The 20,312-nt window shown below is 38.4% G+C and overlaps 1 protein-coding gene across 3 annotated transcripts; it reads right to left on the reverse strand.

Annotated features, from left to right (window-relative positions):
* Window positions 1-715: 715 nt before the first annotated feature.
* Window positions 716-19,396, reverse strand: GOLGA5 (golgin A5). 3 transcript variants are annotated; one of them, XM_065685629.1, is made up of 13 exons: window positions 19,239-19,396; window positions 17,849-18,464; window positions 14,941-15,069; window positions 14,127-14,346; window positions 13,430-13,553; window positions 12,368-12,571; window positions 11,028-11,198; window positions 10,240-10,368; window positions 8,292-8,390; window positions 6,451-6,676; window positions 5,072-5,177; window positions 3,719-3,782; window positions 716-2,101 (listed from the first exon to the last, which is right to left on the reverse strand). In XM_065685629.1, the coding sequence occupies exons 2-13, from the start codon at window positions 18,411-18,413 to the stop codon at window positions 2,024-2,026; spliced, it is 2,115 nt and encodes a 704-aa protein (XP_065541701.1). In that variant the 5' UTR covers window positions 18,414-18,464; window positions 19,239-19,396; the 3' UTR covers window positions 716-2,023. The 3 variants fall into 3 exon arrangements, with proteins under 3 accessions (XP_065541701.1, XP_065541700.1, XP_065541703.1); XM_065685628.1 differs by having other exon boundaries at window positions 14,941-15,162; XM_065685631.1 differs by lacking the exon at window positions 19,239-19,396 and having other exon boundaries at window positions 14,941-15,162; window positions 17,849-18,009; window positions 18,105-18,242.
* Window positions 19,397-20,312: the final 916 nt, after the last annotated feature.

The raw sequence follows: 20,312 nt of genomic DNA on the forward strand, positions 1-20,312 counted from the left end.
TGCCTGAGCAGCTCACACCTTCGCCTGTGGCCTGCCCATTGCTCCCCCTGAGCCTGCTGCCAGCCATCTCACCCCCTTCCAGAAAGGTGGCAAAATACACGCTGTCCTTTTGACCACAGCACAGAAACCAAGCACAAAGGAACAGGGGGGAAATAAATAATCACATTCTAGAAGCACTGTAGTGGCTTTACTAAGTTACAAAAAAGGTACCAGCACATACCAAAAGGTGATCTCCCAACCCCCCCCCCCAAAAAAAAAGAAAAAAACCCCAACACCACCCCCCCCCCCAAAAAAAAAAAAAGGGAAAAAACACAAAAAAGGGAAAAACCATGGAGAAAGGAAGCAAGAATAGGTGTGCAATTAGTGTGACGTCAGCAAAGTGCTTAAGGGTCTTATACTGCTAAGAATGCTCTCCCCAAATTATCACAATATACTGGAGTATCCAAAGATTCAGTGGTTTGGAGGTTTTAAATGAAAGCACCACCCCCACCCCCAAAAGAAACCCATCCCCCAAAACCAACCAACCAACCAAGAAAACCACAAAAAAACACAAACCAAAGCATGTATGTATAGGGAAAAGATTGTTTGAAGGACTTTAACCCAATCTTCTACTGCAATCAGCTCTCTCCAGGGTTCAAATACAGCTTTAGTATCAGAACTTAAAAAGAGGCAACAGGCAAAATTCAGTAACTGGGACAGAGCACAGGGACACAGCTTACAGCAAATGCTCTTTTATTACTGAGTTCATCAAAACATTTCAGTTTTCTCTGCAAGATCTGAATCAGAGCAGCAATACACTCATTCAGCTACTGTAACATTTCCATAGGACTTAGCACAACAGACTTCATGCACAGGACCTAATGCTTAGTGTGCTCAAGGCACATGAAAACTGAGCCATATTCTTAAGTGCAGGAGTGACAGACTGCTTGTACTCATCTATTCATTACTCAGCTTTGAGCACCCCACACGAAAACAAGACATTTCCAGGGAAAGAAAGTGACCTTGCATTATGGTGTATTGATAATTCGTAATTACAGAATGCCACAGTCGAGCGATAGAACTATTACAGTAGGTTTGGCATTATGGGTTTTACCATAAATATTTGATTAGGATTTTATTAGTACAGTTGGTAAGTGTTTAGACATGAGAAATTTTTGATGTTTTGATAATTTTGTATAGAAAGTTTTAATTAAGTACCCAAAGCTTTAGAAAATAAGTATTTCAATGAATATAAGATCTGATTCAGACATGTAATAATGAGAGGTATAAGAAAATGCAGTTAAAATATATAAAGTTCAAGTGCAAAAAGAAACACCCTTATTTCTGAAGAATAAACCTTTCTCAAAACCATCTCTCTCTTCCTGTAATAAAGCTAAAACACCAGCCCGTAAATAGGACAGCCCCACTATTCAGCTGGTAGGGAAGATACATCTATTGCACTAGAAGTACAAAGCTGAGAAGAATGCATAATATTTTGGTTTTTTACACTTATGTACAAAAAGATATTGCACCAATCCATTGTCCTTTTTTCAGTTTAATACGTTAAGGAAAAGCCTACTATTTACAAAGGTAAAAATAGAAGTGCAAAAGCAGACTGAAAGAAACCAGAAAGAGTAAGTTTATTTAAATTGCTAAGTACAGTTCATTAGCTGACCACCACATCCAGTATGATCTAAAATAGTTTGTACCATGTATACCTGCAATGTCAGAAATCCTTGCATTTCTCCGCAGGTGCAAGCCTTATCTTTTACTCTAATCACAAGAAGATCTACAAAAAATTTAAAGGCTAACCACAGTTTAACTTAATAGCTTTATTTCTCCAGGAAAGTGATGCTCCTTTAGGTAAATTGAAAAAGCTATGCAACATTATACACGTATTTGAAAAGTAGTGATAAATCAGGCATGACGGTTTTCATTCTTCCTTAACACCATGAGGAAAAGTTTGCTGATATTTCAGGACTGATTATTCTAAAGACGCTCCCATTCTGAATCACATTAGCACAGCATCTGGCCCTGTCTCAGTCTATCTGCCACTGGGACTGTCATACATTTCTGGGGTGTAGGTAAGCAGAACAATCATGACCCAGAGATGAAGCAGTGCCTGAGAAAGGAAAAGAAAGAGAACTTATCAGCACTGTCAATCATCATTCACAGCAGCATTATGCATGAGAGCTCTCAATGAGAGCTAATAAAACTTAGTTTTGTAGAAATATTTTGATTGTCTTTTTCCTAGTATTCAGATACTGCTAAAAAGAGAATTCTTACTTGTGCAATGAAATGCTGAGTCAGATTCTGAAGTAGCCATCTGCAGAAAACTAAAGACTTTACACAAACAGCAAAAATAAAGCAGCTTGGTTTCCTACACGTTTATGTCCTCTGGCTTCTCTTTTCCTCCATGGCCCAGTAACTGCAGCTGTTCTCTCTGATATCCAGCCCCCAGCCAGAACATTATGAGATCTGCCTCAAGTGACTGGTAAGGCACTGCTCCTGGGCCAACTGGTTACTACCAGCCTATGTAAAACAGCTGAGTTCTGCTTCCCTTCTGCTTACCACAGGCACCAATTTGAAGCATTTTTATGAAGTGTGTGGGAATGTTAATTCTCATTAAAATTTGGCTAAAACTATCCAATTAGAAGTTGCTGGGGTTGCAACAATGGAGGTAGCTGACAGAATACGTAAGCCACATTTCCTTCAACAGAATAAAATTAAACATTCAAGTTACAAAAGTCCTAGCCAAGGTTTGAGCTGAACAAGGGCAACTGCCACAGACTGTCTAATATACAGCTCCTGTGAACAATCACTGCATTCCAGTTCAGAATGCAGCTTAAGCAGTAAGTTTTCAGTGTTTTGGTACAAAGCATTTTATTCATATATTGGTAAGTCTAAGCGATCAGTAGGAAGAAAGAGAGAAGTCAGGAATCAAACAGCCCCGTTCCTTCCAGTACTTAATAGCTGGAAGAAGCAATTACATGCAGAAACTGTAGTTTTCTTTATTCACGCTTGTCTGCCTGCTTTACACCCTGAAACAGGTACAGCTGTCCTTGGAAGCTCTGTTCAGAGGAATCTTTATGCCTTCTTCAAGCAACGTGGATTTTTTTTTCAGTATTTTCCCGCAGGGTATACTGCACACCTGCCTGACCACAAGGCACTTCAACTGACAGACATCTGCCCTCCAGTGGAAAAGGGAAGAATTTCACTTTTATCACTTGCCGGCCTGACAATCCGCCTGGTACAGATGAGTAACTTCCCACTACTTAAGTTTAGCAAGAAAAACCTTTCTTGCTACTTTTACAGCTAGAGACGTATTATTATTAGACACTGAACAAAAAGAAAAGTGCCAAACATTAAAAAAGCTGTAACAGATACATTTTCCTAATGCAGTGCACACAGTTGTGGTGAGTTAACTTTGGCAACAGGTTACTAATTCTGTATTTCAGTACTAAAAATCTGTTTTGACAGTCTTTCAAATGGTAGTTACATATACATCTTTGAGACTGCTATGCTAAGAATTCCTGGGAAAAAACTGAAAGCTGATAAGCAACATGACTCCAAAATGCTGTTATAGAAGCCCTATTTAGTCTGCTCTACAAAAATATACACCCAGTTGTTAATTATATAGCCTTCTGAACATGAAACACCTTGCAGTTTAAGACATATTAAATGAACTGGCTGTAGAAAATCTGCATTAAGCTTCTTTCTTTAAAGAAAGCTTACTCACCATGTAAATGATTACAAAGGCTCTTGCTATGGGATACCGCCTTAGAAAGATTCCCAGCCGAATGCTACACAAGAGAACACAAAATCCAGAAGTTAACAATGAACAATAAATTACTGCTCCTCTCATTCCAATCACGACAAACTCATGAAGATCAGCTACTGCTTTACACATGGCTTTCTTTCTGCCTTGAATTTTACTTCATGTATTCAAGACCTTAACTGGAGTGAAAGTTCAAATTCAAGACCAGAAAACATGTTCTCATATCTTTTCTGTTACATGCTAAGCTCAGAGTTATTGAAAAAAAGCTAAGATTCAAGAGATGTACAGGCATTTTAAAATTCAAATATGCTATATTTTTGCCAAATTTTGTTACTTGAAGAGCTGCCACTTCAAAAAGGCTTAAACAAATAAAACCTTAAATTTGTTTGAAAAACCTGATAGATGACTAGTGTTCTTAGATGAGAAGGACATGGGGTTTCCAAGTTTACCGCTATAGTGCTACCAAGTATACTGCATTAGATGTGTGCACTGTTGCTCTTTAACATCACTTAAAAAACCCCATGTACTTAAGTGAGTATAATACTGCCAAATAAAGTTTAGTATTAAAACATCACATAATAAGTCACAACCATGGAAATCCTAATATTCTTCACAATGAAATTAAAGTACCATGGAAGCACTAAGGACTTTCCATTAAGGTATCCTGCTTTCAAAGGATTATAAAGTATTACCTAACTTGCTTTTCAATTAGTATTCGATTTAAGTTTTGGAGCAGACCTTTGTTGTGAATACTGACAATTAACCTAACTACTCAGAAAAAGGATTAAGCCAAGACTAGCTGGTTCCAGAATGATCTTAGTTTACTAATTCCTCAAACAGATTATCTTTCAAGGTAAACAGCTGCACAGGATCAGAACCCAGAAACTTGTCTTCATCAGGATGCCTAAATGGGAGTAAAATATCTGTGATACTCCCCCACTAATACAGTCTTACAGTATTTATCACAGACATGGTCAAAGCCTCAAAGTGAGAAAAGTGGAAGATGGAAATGAAAAAAGTTAGGGGTTTTTGGGTTTTTTTGTACTTTTGAAAAAGTTTGGTGATTTTCTTGTATTAAAACCTACAAGAGTGTTGCCTAAATAATTTACCATAATTCACAAAAGCCCAAGGATATTAATATTATAGGAAAACATAAGTGAACTGGGTCAATATTAAATAATTTATACAGTACTTTAGCTTCATTATTTTTCACTATTACCTTCATAAAAGCAAGTGAAAACAGAAGGTGGGCCACTTGAAAACTGCAAAAGGATTCCAGTACTTACAAAATGTATTCCCTTTGGGCACTCTTACCTAAACTGATCTATAGTACTGGCAGCTTTGCGAACTCTCCCATACATTCCTGCCATGTTAGCATCCACGTCACTGAACAGGACAGGAACATTACGCATACGAGCACCTATTTGAAGAGAAAAAAAAAACCCAACCAAAAAAATCTCATTAGTCTAAAACCAGCTAAGTTGTTGTTTAAGTAAAACAAATCAATAGCGCATAACAAAGATATATAAAAAGATACATATAATACAAATAGTGATTGATCTATTAGTGCCATTTTTCTGGGGGCAGAGGAGTATGTTTTGAGAGCAGAATTCTTGACAAGCTTACAATTAGGTCAAATGTTTCTTCAATTTAGTATATTTTTAAAACTTATTACAGCTCACTAGATGGACTTCTTGATATTCAATTCTAGCATGTAATAATAATTCTATTATCAGCTATATAAAATTATGAGTTTGGTAAGGTCACAGTTTCTCCACTTGCTTTTATTTCTCATACAGCAGAAGTCTGATAGCACTTCTGGTACTAACTTGTATATTTCAAAAATTTGTATTTATTTACATTTTTACTATGTATCGACTTTGTTAATAAAGAAACAAGATTCTCAGATAACATTGCCTGTGCGCAACTAAACTTAAGCTTACCGAATTTACTTAAAAACAAGCCCAAAGGAAATATACTTCCAATCTCCTCCCATTTTTGAAAGCCTTTCATAAGTAGGGAAACGAAAGTCGTCTGGATTGTCATTTCACACCTCCTCGTAACGGTCCATTGTTTTAAAAGTTATGTAGCATACAGGCAAAATTACAAACTTTGACTTTGGAAAGTAACATCTTAAAACTATGGATCAACTGCTGAGGTTCTCCTAGCAATACAGGGTATGTTCACTACACAGTACAGATAAACCAACCTCAGTAGAACCGCTACATTTTAAGCTGCTTCTCAATAAAAACAACAATCAGGGAGGAAACTGATTTCAACCAGAATTCTAATTAACTCTCAAAAGGAAGTATTCCATTCTTGCTCACCTCCCAAACCCTGCTTCAAGATAAGCCTTACATCCTGCTTCTGACACTCAGTTTAAACCCCGAGATTTATTTGCACCTGTGTTAGGATTTACAAATGTTTGTTCCAACCGTGTGGCAGTATTAAGAATTAAAGAAAAAACTGACTGCTTTAAATTTACTTAAAGTCATCAGCACACAAGAAATAGATTCTACTTCACTATTTTTATACTACTGACTGCTGTTGACAAGGTCTCTGGCATAAATTCCATATTTTCAGCTTTTTTTTTTCTCCTTATAAGTTTAGACTTTCAGGGAAAGACATTAGGAAATATAAAAGCCTGAACTGCAAAAAAGACAGAGTTTTAAGTATTCTATTTCCTTATTTACCTTCAGCACCATCAATGCCTGACATATTAATAGAAGGTCCATTATTACTAGTGCCTTGAATAGCCTTCAGCTGTTGCTCAAGTCGTTCCAGTTGATAGACAAGTGAGTTTTTCTCTGTGCTCAGGCTCTCTAACATGGTCTGCTTCTGAATTAGTGTTTCTGTCAGCTGATGAAGCCGATTTTCTAATTCAGTCTGACTACTACTACTTAGAGCCTTGTTTGTCAGCTAAAAACACAAAAGCAAAGAAAAAAAATCAGAGTAAGTTCAATTATGACCAGCTGATGTATTGCAAAACTAAAAACCTGAGCCCTTCGGGAACCAAGTTACCCCACTGCAGGATTTTTATAGGATAGTACTATCAAAATGATCACCAACGAGCACGAAACAGAAACTTAATTTTGACAGAAAACAAGATTTTACATGACACAAGAAACTATGTAAAAATGTATTCCTATGTTTTCCACCTCTGATCATATAAACATTTTTGTGTAATCACAAGTTTGATCACAAAAATCAGTGCTATGCCCAACAGTTGAATTTAAACGGCAAGAATTACAATAGCAAGATAATCCAGTCTAGCTATCATACTTGCAACTTCACAAAATAAGTGAATATATGAAATGCTTTCAAGTGAGGAAGGAAACACTCAGTACAAATGGAGAGAATCTGATGCCATTCTACAAGAAACCTTGAATGAAAATGGTGAAAATGCAGCTTACATTGCAAAAGAATCGAGGAACACCGAGGCAGAAAACATGACTCTACTAGCAAACAGAAACTGCAAGGACAGCAAATGAAGGCATGGATCATGTCACTCATTTGCAGGAAATATTTAAGCCAAATGGGAATCTCCAGATTAGCCATACATGCAATAACTCGCCTATTCACTACAGCCTTGGATTTCAGCCACTTGTAGCATCATATACCCCAAAGATGCAGCTTCAGTAATGAAAAAACAGAATCACAAGGAAGCAGAGGCAGCCAGATATCAAAATCACAAGTTAGATGCATGCACCATGGCAGGTGCAGACAGTCTTGAAGCCAGTATTACCAGAGGAATTTGCCAAAGGGCTCAAGAAATTTGTATCACCATTTCCAAATCTTCTGACACTGACACAGCTGATCATACATGATTATCACTAACTTTATGTATAGACTACTTTCCTTATGCTACAATAATTTGCACAAAACGAGACCTATGCCTTCATGCTGCCCAAGAAGACTGTGGGGGCTGACAAGTATGAGAAGGTTCCAAAACGGATTAGACTGATTCAAGGAAAATAGGTCCATAAACATACTGGTGGGATTTAGTAGGGACTTAAATACCAACATCCCTAATTCAGCTGCTGATGTTGAGAGAGTACAAGGGAGTGAAAAAAGCAGCCAGGCTCACATGCCAGCCCCACTGTCACTGTGCAAGATACAACAGTGGGCCAGACAGATCACTGAGTCTTGTAGGATGTTTTTTATGTTCTTATGTCCAGTTAAAAGGATCTTAGCAGAAGTCATGATGACTTAATCAAATGCCAATGACTATTTTTAGTTTTCAAAATGAAGAATGTTGATCCAGCACCACCCCATCAGGTCTAGCTGAAAAAGGCTGGTATTTTTTGCCCTCCCCAAAGACAAAAGCACACGTGATTATAGATAGGCTATTTGCTACTTTGTGTTTCCCCCTTCTTGTTCTCTCCACTCAATACCTTATTCTCTATTGAAAACAAGTACCCTAACTCATTTGTAAAGCCTTCATGTTTCTTTTGTAAAGCTAAATTAAATTACAGTTGTCATCTGTTTTCATAACTGAAGGGGATAAAAGTTATTTTCTATACACACACAGTACCTGATTTCTGAGCTTCTGAATTTCTTCCTCTCTGTCTTTTATTCTGCTTTGCAAAGTGTTCTTCGTTCGATACAATTCTTCTTCAGTATAATGGAGTTCCTATAAATTTTATCACAATTACTAATAAAATACACACATGTTTTGAGAGACATTCTCTTATCTAGAGTGTCACGGTAAGAAGGCAATATGCAGCATTCAAATATAAACTGAAATTTAATCTTAGTTAAGTGTCTGGATAAATATTAATCCAGACTAGTCTACTGCAAGTCACACAATTTCATCAGGACCATGATTTATCTTCCTTATACTGTTTATTATATTGCTATCTTGAAACTGTGTCAACAACAAAACTTAAACAATTAGGAAATGTTCCGGGGGGCAGGGGGGAAACTGTTCCTAAAATAAGCCCATCAATCCAAGATACTAGGTTTTAGAAATGTTTTTAGAAGTGATATATCTATCTATAATTCTGTATGACAGAGATATTCCCTTAAATATTTACCTTTAAAATATTTAAATATATTTATCCTTAAAGTTTAGGGTAAATCAACATAGCCAATATGAAAGGGGCAGGAATATTAGCAAAGGACAAATTACTGAACAGTAAATCTAACTCTAAAGTTTTCTTACTCCCATATTTTAGTGGCTATTTTAACTCAAAGACCTGCCATGCTTATCTTTTAAATTAAGACAGTCTTCAAATCTCTGTATCACTTCAGTTGCCAGTTACTACAGAAAACAGATAAACCTACTCTCCCTTCAAACCATGAGATGCACAAAAAAATAACACCTCTGCCTATTTTCTATCTTCAGTCTCAAACCTAAGGCAATAGTTAAAGAAATTCCAAGACAGAACAAACCATAATGGTCTCAACTATCAGTGCGCACAATTACTTTAAAAGCACATGTAAATGTATGGCAGCAAAAGGAATACTTCTGTTTCTGTAATAACTGATAATGCTTTTTTTTTTTTTTTTAATTAACCTCACTTTTTCTATATTAGTATTAGATTAAAATCTACCCATCAGAAGGGCAGGAGTAACAAAATACAATCTACCATCTGCCTTGATATAATAAACATCAGCTATCCATCACGAGCAGACCTCAACTCCTGCCTTTTAATTAGTTCAAGCTGCTATCATCTCATTAAAATGTAATTTCTGGAAGGACAGATAATCCTATAAGATAAATTGTTCCTAGCAGATACAGTGTACTCTCCTGCTCTCCTGATTATTAATTCTCCTTACATGAGCTTTTTCTTACAGAGGGAATGTTTTAATGCTGAAAAGCATTTGTCCTATTCACACTAAGTTTGTTCACATGAAATACAGGTTTGTCGTCCCTCCCACCCCCCTTTTTAAAACAAAACTGCTTAAATTAAGGAGTCTGCTTAAAAAGATAACACCATCTGACAGAATTCACTAATACAATTTTATCAGCAATTTGTCTTTTAGAGCAGTTTTGAAGTAACAACATTTAGGTTAATAACTGAGTAATACATGGAGTAAAAAATCTATGAATTGGTACTACAATAATATTGTTTTACAAGCTACATCTTATGTAGTAACTGAGCACAGGAAGTTTCAGAGTAACTATTTTTAGTATTTGAACTTCTTGATATAAATAAGTTACCAATGTTTCTAAATCCCTGTTGATTGTTCCACCGCTGAATAAAATTGAAGATTATGATAAATTTTGTGCACTCCCTAGTGTTTATTCCTTAACACATCAGTGAGATCTCCATTTTTCAGAAGCGTTCAGAAGACCCTGTCTATTGCTTAGTATGCGTTGTGCTTGTTTGGCCATTAAGCTTTTGGGGATTTCTTTGGAATACTAGACAAAAAAATTAGCTCAAATACTGCATAAACCACTCCTGTTAATCCAAATGCTTTACTGATGACACCACAAGGCCTAGAAAAATATCAATCAGCTTTCAAGAATTCCTTACCTGTTTCTGCCGTTCAAGTTCAGCTTCTGCCTCTTGCTTGGCCAATTTATGTGCTGTTATTTGCTCTTGTAGGTCTTGAAGCTGCTCTCTCACTGACTCAGCTTCACTTACCTGCTGAGTCTCCATATCCTGAAACGAACAGCAATGTTACCACTTCACTAATGTTTAAACAATACTGCAATGTACCACAGGGAACAGCAAAAAAAGCTGCATCTACAATATTGCTTCAAAGGAAAATGAACATGAGAGTGCACTAAATAAATGGTATTTGGTCATTTTATGTACAATATATTTTTACTAATACACTAACAAAATAAATGCATTTTATGAACATGCAAAGTCTCCACTTTTTCCTTTCTACTGTCTACGAAGCAAAACTGTGTAAAGTAGGCTTGCATGCAACTGCTGGGTTGAGCCAATTATGCCAGCAGATGACTCAGATTACACTTGCTTCAAGGATTAGTAGCCCTTGCAGAAAAGCATATAGGTGATCTCCACAGAAATCACCATGTTTGTTTAGAAAGAAATCCTTCCCTCGAAAGAAGCAAGCAGTAGTGAAGGAAGGAAGGAAGAAGTGATATCTATAGTATTCCTCCCACCATGAGCTGAAGTGGTGAGAGAGAACATGGAAAGAAATTGGCTATCAATAAGCATTTGTCTCACCTTCGTATTAAAAGAAGCCAACTTTTGCTCATGTCAAACAGTAGAAGCAACAGCCCTAAAGCATACAAAAAAACCCAGCATTTTGTGCATGGTTAACTACAAATGCATGTGTACATAACAGCTACCTGCAGCTCTGTTCTCATCTGTTGTATTTGTCCCATTAGTTTTTGTATTTCTTCTCTCTGAGTATCTCGTTCATGTCTCAGTTCTTCTAGTTCCACTGTGTTTGCAGTATTGCTATCCAGGCCTTCAATACCAGAGCCTTCTTTTAAGCTGTTTATCAACTTTTCTTTAGACTGAAATAATAAATCAATGTATTATTTATAGCAGTATTTAACAAGTGCTCAACTAGAACACGGCAAAACGACTGCTCTAAAATTCTAACACAGAAATATAGTAAAAGAGCTTCTTTTTAACCTGTTATTTTAGCCAAGATAATAATGACCCTACGCAGTTGAAAATGAAAATACTTCCCTAGTGATAATTTTCCTAACTTCCTGTACGCCATAAGACCAGATTTACTGAAAGTCTATGCTATCTGAGGATGATTACAGCTTTCCTCCTTAGAAGTGCCTGGAATGGACAACAATTTTAGCTTTCCACCTATCAATAGAGAGAAGACAGACACTAATGGACACTAACAGACACTAAAGACAAAACTGACCCCCTTTCAGCCCATTCATTTTCCTGCCAACAAAGCCAAATAAGAACAAAACACAGTCATAACTCTACTAGGAAAGAGGATAAACCATTTTATTCAGAGTCAACCTAATGTCAGCTTGACGTTAATTTCTGATCTCATGCTTTTCACATTTATCAAGATGACTTAAAACCTGCCCTTGAATATCAGACTAAATTAATTATTCTAAACAGAGAGCTTTATTTTCAATGTTTTGCTAACTTTTCTAAACAAGACTCAAACTGACCACATTTTGACTTGGTATCCTTGACAACTTAAGTATTACAAAAGTCTGCACAAAATACCTGATTTTGCCATTGTTTATAAAATGTTCATCACATGCAAACTCTCAGAATATAAAAAAGTATTTTCTTTGGTTTACACATATGTATCCATTATATGCTATGCTTCATCCTCAATCAGAACAGAGCAATATTCTTGACTCAAGAATACTGGGTGTGGAATAGATTGCAGATTACATCTATCTGTCTGCCTAAGACTGGACTATTGAATGCTGAACACAGTGACAGACGTAGCACAGTAAGAACAATGGTTCATTTGGACTTTTAAGTTCAGGACCTGAACTTCTATTTCAGTTACTTACCTCCACCTGTAAACTGAAATTTACAAAATGCAGACTGGTAGCTGTTCTGTATAGACATTATTACAGATATGCCCCAAAATGTATTACAGGTCACAATAAAAAAACAAAACACAGATTATTTGAAGCATAACACCTTAACGTTGTGTACATATCAAACTGGATTTCTTTACAGACACACTTACTTGGAGTATGCGAGTAGCTTTTTGTTTATAGTCTGTCATTTCCTGTTTCGCAGACTCCAGGTGGTTTTTAGTTACTTTGACTTGCTGCTGAAGTTCATCAGCTCGCCTCTTTTCATCTAAATACTTCCTTTCTGCTACAGTGATCCCTTCTGCCAAGTTTTGACGTTCTACTTCCATCTTACTTAGACGAGCCGCAAACTCATTCTATTAGCAATAAAGAAACAATACTTTGTGTTTAAACACAGTCTGAACTTTAACCTAGAAAGGAAAAAAGAAAGATTAAAAGCAGCTGGCAACACAGACAAAAACAGATGACAACACCTTATATTTACCACCTCCAACTTAAAGATGCATTAGTGCTATATGGAAGGAAATCCTGCTTGCTTAAGCAAGTTCTAAATAATATCAGTAAAAATATGCATTTCTTTCCCTCACCAGATATAGTGAGGCAATAACAGTCATCTTTGGCAAACAAAAAGCAAGCTTTCCCCTCAAAAAATATTATCAAATGTAATCTGCTGTATTTTGATTTACTTAAAAAAAACCAAAACCAAAACAACACAACAAAAAGATACTGATAAAGATTTTCAAAGATGCTGGTATGCTTAACAAAGGTCAAGCCAAGTGTGGAAAGCAGTCTCTAGCAATTATGTACTTGCATCTTTGCCACAGAAGTTACTGTCCAATTTAATATGCTCAAGATTACATACTAAAATTGTCTAACAGTTTGTTGTGTAACAACATAGCATGAAAAATTAAACTACTGACTTAGCTTTAAAGCATGTTTTAACACTAAAGTTAGCATCAAAAAAACACCTCAAAACCAGTAAATATTATCAACAACAACCCTCACAAACTTCTAATCAAAAGCTTTCAAGAAAACCAATGTAAGAAGTAAACTAGAATCACAAGGAAGCTTAGTACAGCAGGCAGCACATCCTTCCAAGCACTTAGTACCCTGAACAGGAACTGAAGACAAGGGGAAGAAAAACCTGTTAGAACCTCACACATCCAATCTTAAAAAATAGAGTTTGAAACTCTTCCTTACTCTTCATGTCTAACCTGCATTTGTTTGTAACTTTCTTGCTCTCGCTTGAGTGCGGAGTCTGCATCACGCAGCCTCTCTTGAAGAGTTTGAAGGGCTTGATTTTGCAAACTGCTCCCTTCACTGTGGTCTTGAATTATCCTGGAAAAGCAATACACACATTCATTGGGGAAAAAAATGACATAAAAAGATTATTGTAAATTTCAGGAAGAAATACTATTACCTGATTCTCAGACCAGTTTTGAGAATTTACACAGTAAATTATTGAATGTGGCTGACTACAGGTGTGCAAGCTGGAGTTAATGACTCAGGTCTGCTCCCTGACCTATATTCTAGAGTATCCAACTGCCAATTCATATCCCAGCACTGAGGGAAGTCAGAAAAGTGTTCATATTTGTGCATAAGCAAACATATTTTTCAAGACAAAAATATTTTTCTAGAGACCTTCAACTTCAGGCCTCTGACACAAACACACAAAATGGCTTTCAATAATTGGGTGACAACTGCCCTTATTTAATACTCATTTGCCCCGTTCCCACTGCTAGCTATGATACAGCATGTGCGGAGTAAACTTTAATCCTCATATTTGAAATCTTGATACAATCCCTTTCCCCATCAGTTTACTAATTTTTATTCTTAAAGAGACTAAATTATCTGCCTTGATCTTTCAAACTTACTATTTGCATAATTATGAACTACAAAACAACAAAGTACCGTGATTTTTCACTCTGCAATGCTTCCAAAGCCTCCGTTCGAGCGCTTAACAACTGATCAGCTTCTTGCAACCGTACTTTCAGCACAGCTAGCTGTGAATCCTTAGCACCAACAGCTTCTGTCAGATCATCAACTCGAGCTTGAAGTTCTCTGACCATCCTGTCACTCTTTGAATGGTCAACGTTCCACTTCTCGACCCTTTCCCGGGATTTGTTCAGTTCTACAAAATAAGAAGTTTCTCTGAAGTTTATAAAAGTAGCTATTGCAAGGTCAGCTTGCTCACAGTTTTACCATTAAGTGTTTCATGTATATCCGTATCTTTCATATATGTCAGTTCATCTGTCTTTGGAAAAGCTAGTGAAGTCATACAGAATTACCAGTTTTTATTTTTTTACTAGCAGTTTCTAGGCACCAGAGATTATGGCCTACAGCCCCAAAATAGTCAGATTCTGAAGTATTTAAAGGAATTTACTCATTTAAAACTATTAGTATTTTGCAATGGCTGTTAAAATGTAGGAAAAATATTTTAACACTGACAACATTTGCTAACACTGTTTTAAGGTTTAAGGTTTGGAACTAAATTGATCACATCATTTTAACCAACATTTGTGTCGTCTTTGGGAGGAACTAAAAAGCTTGTTCAACCACAGCTCGTTACTCTGGAACCAAGTATCAATTTGCTTGGTCACATATGCAAATTTAACTAGAAAGATTTTATTATAAATACAAAACGCTAACAGAGAAAAAGCATTGTTTTTCAGTTCACTAGCATTTTAGTAACAAGTTAGAGTTGAGTTTCCAAACCACACAGTACCTTCTTGTGTTTCTTTAGACCTCTGAATTAACGAAGCCATTTCTTGATTTAAAGACTGAACTTCGTTCCGCAGCAGCTGATTCTCCAGGCGAAGATTGGATAGCTCATGCGATTTCAAATCATCATTAGCTGAAAGGCTAGGATTAGTTACTGCACTTAGTGATGAATCCTTCATGCCATCCCCTTGTGCTCCCAGTCCAGAATCTGAACTGTCTGGGGTTTCTGGACAGAAAGATGCAAATTAGAACTAATATATGTATTTGTAAGTTGTCTTGACACAAATAGCAATTCCATGTTCTGCATTAGTAGTTAAATGGATAATAATAGCTTATATCAAAACGGAATATGGAGCTGCTTCTCCCAAGCACTATTCTAGAGCATCATGCAGCATTTTTGATAATCCTGCATGAAAAAACATGGAAGTTATGAAAATTCTTTGTTGTTATTACCATAATGTCAAATTCAGGTTTTCAAAACATTAACACTTTTTTATGACTATGCTGCCCGGAGCTGTCTTCAGAAGCTAACAGAGTAACAGAAAAGATTAATATACACAGCAAATAACTAGGGGAATATTTAGTACAAGTTCATTCTGGTTTTCCCTTAAGATTTTAAGGATTTACATTTTATTTCAAAAAATCTGTTCAGATGACTATACTAAGCCATTTTTATAGCAAAGCTAAATGAGTTATCTTTATGTAAAAATGCATTTCAAGAATAATTCCAGTCAAATCATCATCTTACTGATAATTCTGTATTAATAAATCTCTCAAAACACTTTCAAAAACACTTTTACTAAGAGAAATAAAGTTGCAGTGATTTGAAGCAGAAGCATGAAATATTCCTTCTCTAATAAAAAAGATAAAGTAGATATAGTCTGTCAAACTCTTAAAAGCTTTCTGCCAATACAAACTGCAATTTGGAAACCAAAATACAGATTTTTATTCCTTTTTAAAAAATAAATAAATAAATATATCTTAGAACCTCAAAATAGTAAGGGGACTCCTGGTAGTATTCTGAGCAACAGTCTCTTGGAATGAAGGCCTTCCCCATCATGCACAAGCACCACACAGCATCGTGGATTAATGCTGCAAAATGAGTACAACCACTGTAACAGTACTGATTCCAGCATGCAGATATTTGGAAGCTTTGCAGCAGTGTTAAGATAGAACAACACAGCACAATAAGCAAACAAGCAGGCAATCCAAAAATATGTACTTGTGAATTTAGTATATCCCAGTTGAGCAACTGTTGAAAATCCCAAGGGACAGACTGCAACTAATTCCAAGCAAGACTGCAGTTTAGCTGTCACAACGTTATTTACTTCACCTTGTGATCACCAACCAACCCGCTCCACTTTGCTTGTTACCACTGCAACAGCCTCTGTCACCCAGAGCCCAGGGAGCTGGGACAAACTATTAATTCTCAGCAACATATCGACAAGTAGCACCAGTGACAGTATTTCTTCCACATTTTCTCAAACCCCTTTCCTATTTAAACAATTCTAAGAAGTGTCATTTCTTTCCTCTTGATTCATGTGCACAATTTCCAAATCATCAATTTATCCGCACTCCTTTGTCTGAAAAAGTCAATAGATTAATTGAGCTAATGAACCAAGAAATTAGCCATTTATAGCACATATTACCCATTCTAATGCACAAACTGCAATGTTAACTGGTTCTGTTCATAGCTACTTCAACAGATGCTATACAAAACATTTACAACACAGTATCTGTACAATCAACTTTGGAACCAGTGTGCTCAAGCCCTGCACTGTAATTGTGTGCTTCCTTATTTGGCAGCTCCAAAAGGCAAACTCCACCCAAAAATCCTCAGAAGAAAATTCAACAAGCAACACTAAGCAAAACAAACACGTTTTGCAGAGTATACATATGGTCAATCAGCAAGGCCACAGAGCCAGGCCTAATATATCTGAATTATTACTAGCAGTAGGAAGCCTTACTGAAAAGTTAACAGACCCAGAAATACAAAAATTTTCACGTATTTGGAAATTTCCCCTTTTCATGCCTAAAACTTTTTAGCATACTTAATGTATTAAGTAAAAAACCTGGCATTTACAATGCTTTACACACTCAAATTACTGAATAATATTCTAACTACATTATTAAGAGATAATATAAACTTTTGCTTCGATTGTACAGAACAAGCAAGAGTAAAGTAGCACAGCAACAGCAAAGACCAAGTACTAACCAGCCAGTCTAATAGTGAACACAATTCTCCTCTGCATTGACTTGAGAATATCCCAAATTTTGACCACTTCATCTGGTGCCTCTTTCAGGTGCCTGGGTTTAGACTGCAATAGTGAACTACTTCTGGCAAACCCAAAGGCTTTACCTACTTAGCTCTCTCATGCCCATAGCTCTAAGAACAGCCCATCCACATCCAACTTCCCACTCCGCAGGACAAGCAAGTCTGACATCTTCTCCCTCTTCTATGGTGGGACAAAGAAAACCTCACATCACCTCACACAGTGCACTGGGCAACAGCCAACACCATCTACCAGCCAGTGAAAGTCACTCTCCTACATGGCAACAATGGGTAAAGGCCCCTGAGTGATCAAACAAATGTAGCAGCGCCTGTGGTTCTAAGTGGGGAAGTGTGGGGGCTGATGCAAGGTTAAGCCATTGCTCAGGAAGGTCAAGGTGAGCAGGAGCAACCAGACAGATCAAGAACATAAAAGATCTGGGTATTAACTACACTTGTCAAATCAGCACGGTATCTCAGATTATCCCAGTGATGAAAAAATGTTACAGATCCTACTGCAGTCCACATATCTGGCATACTACTACCAATAAATGTTTCATGAAGTGACAGTAAATTCATTACCTAGCCTTACTCTGGACATACTTGGGTCTAACTATATCTAGGTTCAATATTATTTAACTACCATTGCCTTGGCTCCTAATGGAATTATCTTCAGTAGTTTTTGCACTCTGTGTACTGGTAGACACAGAACTAACGATCGAAGTCCGAGAGTGATTTTGGAGAACAGGTGCCTTGCTCTTGTCTTTTTTAGAATCCATCCTTCCGTTAGGCTCTTTCTCTGAACTGTTAAGAAAATCAAATAGCAACTCATCATCAGGTTCTGACTTTTTTCTTCTCACAAAATGTGAGGCAGCTCTGGGTGTAGAAACACTTTCTACCGGAGATGCAACTTCCGAAGATGTCCTGTGTGCTGGTTTAACATTTGCTGTTCTGCCTAGGATTGTGGCCTTCTGATGCTTAATGTTATCAGCTGCTGAGGAGATGAAGGATGCTTTGGATGGTATCTGATATTTCAGTTCTCCAGTGTGCTGGTGCAATTCAGAGTATTCATTGGAAGTGTCCAAATTCTTATTATCATAAATGGCACTGTTTGCTGTGTCTTTTTTGCTCAGAGCAGACGCAGCTCCTTGATCGACTCTGTTGAGTAGATCTTCTGCCTTTCCAGCAAGATCAGCAAGCCAAGACATGATGGATGTCTGTTGATAAACTCCCTAAGATTAAAATTTCACGACCATATGCTGTAAAAAACATAGAATGATTACAAATCAGACTGGCTATTGATAAAGCAAGATATGTGGGTTACCTAAGCAACTGCTGTGTTAATCTATTACAGCTGTAATTATCTTCACACTTTTCTCCTACTCCCTTGGTATTCACTGTTTTGGTAATGTGACGGAAATAAACCAAACCAGTTCCTGAGGTAAACAGGCAAAACCAAGGCTTAGCTATCAGGCCACCATACCTGTTTCTGGCCACAGAGCACCCAGCCTACAAGCTAATCCACAACAACAACAAAGTCTACTTGCAACTGACAAAACCACACTTGGTTGGAGGAAAAGAGGCCAAATGCTTATTACAAGGACAGATAACAACAAAGCCTTCAGTGTTTGGCCTGCAGATTCATAATCGGGGGCAGATGGAGGAACTTCTCCCCCGTAAACTTTACAGCCTGCTGTCCCTTCTGTGACAGCAACACACGGGACAGCTGCCTGCGTTCACTTGCACCAGGCGCCTACAGACAACACAGAGGGCGTTTGCCTCCACCCCAGCTCCCGGGAAGAGCTCCTTCACCCCAGGGCAGGCTTGTGGAGGCTCCCTTGGCCGAGCACACCCACAGCGGGAAGGGGGAAGCGCCGAAGCAGACGAGGCCTAGCGGCAGGGCGATGTTCAGGATAGCCGCTTCCCCCGCTCCTGCCCACCCTTATGTACACGGCTGCCCGGACTGGCCCGGCCCCCCACCCGACGGCCCCCAGGAGCGGCGGAGGCCTCAGCTCAGCCCAGCCCAGCCTCACCTCCTCCCAGCGGGAACCACCCCCGGCCCGAGGGATACTGTGAGGGGGCACCGGGCAACGACGGTCACTGCGACGGCCCGGGCCGCTCTCGCTGGCGCACCCCCATCTTCCGGTAGACGTGGCCGCCTTCCGGGACGCGGCGCGCAGGCGGAACAGGCGCCGGGGGCGTGGCGTGAGGCAGAGGGCGCACCAAGCCCCGCCCGGTGGTAGGGGCGGGGCGGGGCGGGGCGGGGCGGAGGAGGTGTGAGCGGCTGGGGCGGCTGCAGGTTTCCTGCGCTTCTGCCTGGGGATGGCAGGAGGCGCTCCAGCCCCGCCGAGACAGGGGCTCGCAAAGAGCCGAGCGAGCCCGCCTCTCCTGACAGGGCGTTTAAGGACGGTGGTTTAGAAATGGCTCGGCCTGACAGAAGTTGTCTCGCCGCGTCTGGCCAGACAATGCCCCTGGCCTGCTTCAGGCCCGGGAAGTCCTTCTCCTTGTCTCTGCACCCCAGGTTGGGATGTCAGAGCATCCCACAGGCATGCTGGAGAAAAAACACCTTGACATTAATGCACTGATGTTGCCAATAATAGGAATTTTGACCAGAAGAAAGTACATGGGGCATTCACATTCCGTTCTCCATAACTTGAGGAAGATGTGAAGGGAATGACCTGATCCTCAAGGGCAACTGTAAGATACCATGGAACCCGCCTACAGGAATACCTCCCCCCCTGTCCACACACAACAAACACAACAAAAGGGGTGCTTTTACCCCTCTGGATTCACAAATCTTTTGTCAGTCTTTAAGTTCACATAAGGTATCTTGACTAGTCCTAGAAGACACATTAGTTGAGGTTAGCACAAGGGCTTCCCACCTCCTCAGGGACTCCTTTATAAGAGAATATCCTGGGACTAGTAAAGAGACAATCCAAGCTTTAAAACCCCTTTTTTTTCCAGTTTTCTGTTTCCCTTCAAAAAAAAAAAAAAAAAAAAAGTCATGATTTTGTGAGGCAGTTTCCTGATAACCCAAGTGACCCATGTCCTTTTTCAAAGTCCCATGATTTAGGGGTTTGCATGACAAGAAAAGGGCACTTGCACAC

Source organism: Lathamus discolor, chromosome 6 (genome assembly GCF_037157495.1).
Source record: "Lathamus discolor isolate bLatDis1 chromosome 6, bLatDis1.hap1, whole genome shotgun sequence".
NCBI classification, from domain to species: Eukaryota; Metazoa; Chordata; class Aves; order Psittaciformes; family Psittacidae; genus Lathamus; species Lathamus discolor.